The sequence below is a fragment of the Pteropus vampyrus genome, unplaced genomic scaffold (assembly GCF_000151845.1).
Source record: "Pteropus vampyrus isolate Shadow unplaced genomic scaffold, Pvam_2.0 Scaffold27, whole genome shotgun sequence".
NCBI lineage: Eukaryota > Metazoa > Chordata > Mammalia > Chiroptera > Pteropodidae > Pteropus > Pteropus vampyrus.
In genome coordinates, this window is record NW_011888808.1 from 10,998,081 (window position 1) to 11,003,704 (window position 5,624).

The 5,624-nt window shown below is 41.2% G+C and overlaps 1 protein-coding gene across 1 annotated transcript in view; it reads right to left on the reverse strand.

Moving 5' to 3' along the window:
- Nucleotides 1-5,624, reverse strand: part of ADAMTS12 (ADAM metallopeptidase with thrombospondin type 1 motif 12) — a 272,991-nt gene that overhangs the window by 111,035 nt on the left and 156,332 nt on the right. The window contains exon 7 of the mRNA XM_023528495.1: nt 4,524-4,673. Coding sequence (XP_023384263.1) covers nt 4,524-4,673 — 150 coding nt within the window. The remainder of the gene's footprint in view (nt 1-4,523; nt 4,674-5,624) is intronic.

Sequence of the window (5,624 nt, forward strand, 5' to 3'; positions counted from 1 at the left end):
AAAACCTTAGTTTCTCCAAGGTGAAAATATCCACAAAGAGCCACTTTTGTACAGGAGGCATCCATTTACGAAGTGGGACTTTGAAATTAGAGGGAGAATAGCTCATTTTCAACTAAGAAGCACAGAGAACATTTGAGGCATGGCTTTGCCTCAAATATGCAACCGCGGGAGCCGTGAGGCTAATTCAAAAAATTCCGTTTGGCAGAAAGCTAGGAGCTCCCAGCCTGGCTTTCTGAGTCTAGAGACAGGAGGGCAAATCTTACCTCAAGTTATGTTCTTCCTCTTGCTGTAGTAACCACAGCACAAAAGAGCACCTCCCTCTCCCCGCACCGCCCGCTTCTCCCTTTTCCTCATAATTTAAGAGAGAGCACGAAAGGGGAAGCCTATGGGAAACTTTGTTAAAGGCCACAAGCTTTGAATGGATGGATTTCTTTCTAGTATTACTACAAGAGTCCTCCAACATCACAGACCTCAGGGAGACCTCACATTCAGTGGTTAAGAGCAGGATTCCCACAGACAGATGGTCTGGATTGGAATTCCGGCTGAGCTACTTAATGATTTGTGTTACTGAAACTTGCTCAGCTTCAATTTCCTCTTTTAGAAAATGGAGTGGTCGTCATCGTGTAGGATGAAATTTGAATGGAATAAAGTTTGAAAACCACTTAGCCAGGTGCCTGGCATATAACACAGGCTTCTTAAATTAAAAAAAAAACATTTTGATTGCTGTTTTAATCACTGTCTAGCTAATTTTCCTCTGCTAGATGAGGAAGCTCACAGTTTGAGATTTGTCAGAAGTCACACAGCTAGTTAGGGACTAAACTGGGTCTTCTGCAGATCTCTGTGCTCCTATTTCGAGGCTCTCCTCTCTATCTCACTTCTGCCCCCTGACCTCCCACCATCAGGGCTGACCAAGTGAAGCAGCTCTGAAAAGCTGTAAGAGCTTACCTGTCTACCATGGCAACAGGGTGCCTGGGAACGAAGCAAACTCAGGAATGTCTGTTTATAAGCCTAGTCCTCAGCATCACCCCAAGATGCCTTCTGAGATCCCAACAAGACTCTCTCCACTGGGGTCTGCTTATTGAATACTTATGACCTCGAGATGTTGGCTCAAATTTTTAAATGCAAACAGAGGAAATTAGGACCTTTCACTCTACTAGTGAAATTCAACCCTCTGACATGCAAGTGCACATCCAACTTTAATAAAATCTCCTGCTCAACATCAGCAACTCTTGCAGAGAATAGTCCTGAGGGGATTTACAGGTTTTCTTGTATTTTTTAATGCATTATGATGTTATTGATTTACATTTCATACGAATACAAAACTCACAAAGGAGTCAGATTATTCATTTACAAAGCCCTTACCACTCACCCACAAAGAATGTGATTCAATGAAAACTTCTTTCTGAGCAGGCTTTCCCCAGGCGGTTGCAAAGCCAGTCTTACTCAGCTCATGAAGTATTCTACAAGTTCACCTGCTCCATAATTAGTAAGAATCCTAAATTACAAGCATGGTTCTAAAAAGGTGCACCAATAATGGTTTTTCTAGCATTGGATATTCCAGTATAATAAGTCATATGGCTGGATCATATATACTGGGTGGTTTCAAACCTACATTCAAAATACATCAATTCTCCAAAAGTTCATTTTGTTCCATCGAAAGTTTTTCATTCGCTAAAGCGTTCTTCCCTCCAGCTTTATCAGCCCTCTGGACTCGCATCTGATAAGAGCAATCGGTGCTACCAACAAAATGTCCCTCTGGACCGGTCTACATTCTCCAGAAGGGTGGAGCACTCCCGTCACATGTGGGTCAGTGAGAAAAGAAGGACAAGGGAAGCACATGTGGCCAGAGGCATGGAAGTCTTGTTTCCAGGAAGTTACTGCCCAGCAGGTAGGGTGGCACCCGAAGAGCAGTGTGGAGCAAGGAGCTCTCTACGGTCTGAAAGAACTTACTGGGCTGCTGCATGAGCTTTACTTCATCTTCGTGCTTTAATACTTTTTAGGTTCACTTGCCAAATTGCAGATACAAGATAGTAAGGTAATTGCCTGAGTTTCAGGGTATCACTTGGTGGGATATATCTATTCTTTGCCTTCTATCATTCGTTTTACAGAGTAGTGGAACCAGCAGAGAATGAGAACCATGAAAGTGTGAATGTCAACTCTCTAACTTATGCAGATGATAACAACTTTCTATATGCAAATGAGCAAGGCTCCATAAGTAAAATCTACAGCAATCCAGAAGGGAAGGGCAGTGGAATACTGCATGGATACTGCCTTTTAAGTATTCACCTGTATGATGATATTTTCATTACTTAAAAGGAAAGGATACAAGAACTCTACCTTCATTTCTGGTAACTCACTTAAGACCTAATAAAGCTGGTGTGAGACCGAGTTATGGCTAGCTGATATAATCCAGGGCCCTCACAAATGGATTTTTAACAAGTTTTCTCTCATAATAAAAGTGAAATTATTCACTTAGGTCACAACACGGGTTAGTTCAATTTGCTTTCTATTTTGCATCATATACAATCAGAGATAAAACAAGTTTTGAAGAAACAACAGGATATCTTTGTTATTAAATTATAATGAGTGTCTTCTTGGGATATTGGCTTATTATATATATTTTTTCTTTTGGGCTGCCACAGGCCGTTTCATTGACCTGTTCAGTGTTTCTCAGTTTGGTCCACAGCTAATTAGAACTATATAGCTAAGAAAGAACTAAATATCTCAGAAGCATCTTTTGCTTTGAGCAAAAGTTTCTTGGGAAGCTCCTAAAGTTTTCTCTCTTTTGGCTTTGTGTCCTATTAAATAATTTTTCTATCACTCAGATGCAAGCTTATGTGTCTTCTTTCAACTTTCTCTTTCTTAGCAGTGACTCTATACTTTTTTTTTTTTTTTTTGCCACTTAAAGATAGTTGTTTATTTAGGTCACTTGTACATGGCTCAATGCCCCTTTTTAAAAAACTTAAACTTCTCATTTTAAGATATTTCTAGATTCGGATGACAAAACTGAAGCTGTCTGACTTTGGGTACCTCATGAGAAGGCAAGGTTCTTAAGAAAAGACAGTTATGCGGGGAAAAACAGAGGGGAACAGAGAAAGAGGAAGACTAGCTATGAGGTGGAATGACCCTAGAAAGGAAGCCATAGGCATAAATCTACAGAGCTGAGCAGGGCTGCTGAGGACAGGACATTGTGGACACCACTCATTCATTCAGTCACCAGGAGATGGAGCTGACGCAGTGGCATGTAACAACAAAGATAATAGAATAGATCACATTTAAAGACAAAGATAATAGAATATCACATTTATCTCCCAGGGCTTTTTAGTAAGGATCAAAGAAATCACAGTGCCTAAGAAACTGCCTAGTTCAATCCACTCATTTCACAGATGAACAAACAGGTGTAGAAAGGTAACAGAAATTATCTATCGTCATTGGTTGATGGAAAAGCCAGAATAAACACTCACTTATCCCAACTCCCAAGCTGATACTCTGGTTTTGTACTGCAGGTAAAAGCATTTTGAAAAGGTCCAATATTACATGAGAAAAATGGTGAGAAAGCCCAGGCCAGAGAGGCCAGGCCTGGAATAATCCAGTCTCCAGGGTTTTTCCCAGACCCACCCCTCTTCCGGCTGTACACTCAGAACACACTCCAGTGTCCTGCTTCCTCCTCTACAGGGTGGAGATCCAGGCTGGCAGCTACGCGACAGGGAGGGGGCATAGCTGAGTCATTTATGTGGTTCCCCACTCTGAGTCTCTAATTAGTGTGATACGCTTTATTCATGGTTTGTACAGAGACCAACACATTAAGTTACACATAAGCTAAGCTCTTTTTTCCAGGGGAACTTCTGATACCTGCAGGATACAGAATCCTCCTGATCCCTTCATAAAACATGCTGAAACATGCCTTCAGTGAATTCAGCTAATCAAATTCACATATTTTGTGATAACATAGACCTCCTAACTGGTATTTGCTTGATGGTCTTTCCAAGTTTATAGCAGTTTTCCACATCTTATTCATTCAGTGTTCTCATACACATACACACACACACACACATAAGAAAAAAGGGGCTAACAATAGTATCTACTTCATAAGGTTGCTGAGAGGATTCAACGACACAATGCAAAGTGTCTGGCATAAAGTTAGGGCAAAAAATGGTACGGTTTGTGACTTTTTAGTGATATTATTATTTCATAAGACAAACAGGATTGTTACTCCTGAATTAACTGAGTTAAAGTTTATCTCCTCGCTTCTGCCCACCTCATTCTAATTCAGAGAATTGCAGTGGCCTCTGATTCTGTGATACAGATGGTACACATGGTCGGGGCAGAGAAGACACTGGAATCTTTAAAGTGTGTAATTATCCCCACTTTACAGACGAGGAAGCAGAGATTTAGGAGGGTGAGTCCCAAGCCACAGTGCAATCTGACTCCCCTGACACCCTATTTAAGGTGTTTTCCATTCCCTCATCTGTCTGATCGCGATACGTGAACATGGCGAGATCTTGGTTTCCTTGGCCCTTTACCTGTGTCCAAGCTCGTGGGCAATGGTGAAAGCCAGAGGAAGGCCCGAGTCTTCATTGATGTTACAGCTTCGGTGAGGCTGGCACATTCCTGACAAGTGAGACAGACCCAGGGTCTCACAGGGGCGGTTGACACCAGCACAGATGTCTTTTCTGAAAGCAGAGAACAGAGATGTATAGGTGGCCAAAAAACACCTGCAGAAACCCTCCAGGAAAAGAAAAAAAATCTAGGTATGAATTCTCATTCAATATGGTCTATAAAGCATGATTAAAAATAATTTTTTAAAGTCAATATTTTGAATTAAGATTATTCTGGTTTCACCTCTTAATTACTAACTCACACTAACAACTAGCAAATGTTTTATTTTGAGTTGCTTTTGCTCCTAATCTCAGGAGGCCAAATTATATTATTTGCTCAAAAAGAGAAGGATATGGCTGAAAACTGAAGTGAACATGAACTTTTAAGTAGGGAAGGGACAACAAGCAGTAGCTGAGGTTTTTCAAATGTGAAATCCTTTTTTTCTTTCTGAACTCTGTGCTCAAAACTCATCTAAAAACTTTTTATCATTCATGAAAAAGGCAAGTGATCCCATCAACCCATCCAGAGATCAAATCAATTTTCTCTCCAGCTGCACTACCCTAACAATATTGCTTACAGGAGAGGATAAACACACACATTCACATAGAGAGCAAGCGAGCGAGCGAGCGAGCGAGCGAGCGAGCGAGCGAACGAGCGAGCGAGCGAGCGAATGAGAGAGAGAGAGAGAAAGGCATTTTTCCTCTTTTCACCAGGACGTTATTTCCCTACTCAAGATCTCACAAAATACTAGTGACAGCCTTTCAATACCAAAGTGTGCTCCCATATCCTGGTAGGGACTGTTTCAATCACTGACAAGGGCTTTGAAAGAGCTGTTTGTTAATGAGTCATTTGGTTTTCTTCGGTTCAAGAAGAGCTCCTTGTCAAGAGTGTCTAGCACAAATGCCAACAAGGTTCTGAGTTTTAGTTAGTTGCAGATCTTCAGCTCATAGGTTTTGAGTGAGCACCATTTCTGGTGACAAATCACCTGCTTTTTTTGTGTCTGTTGGACCATGGAAAAGATCCAG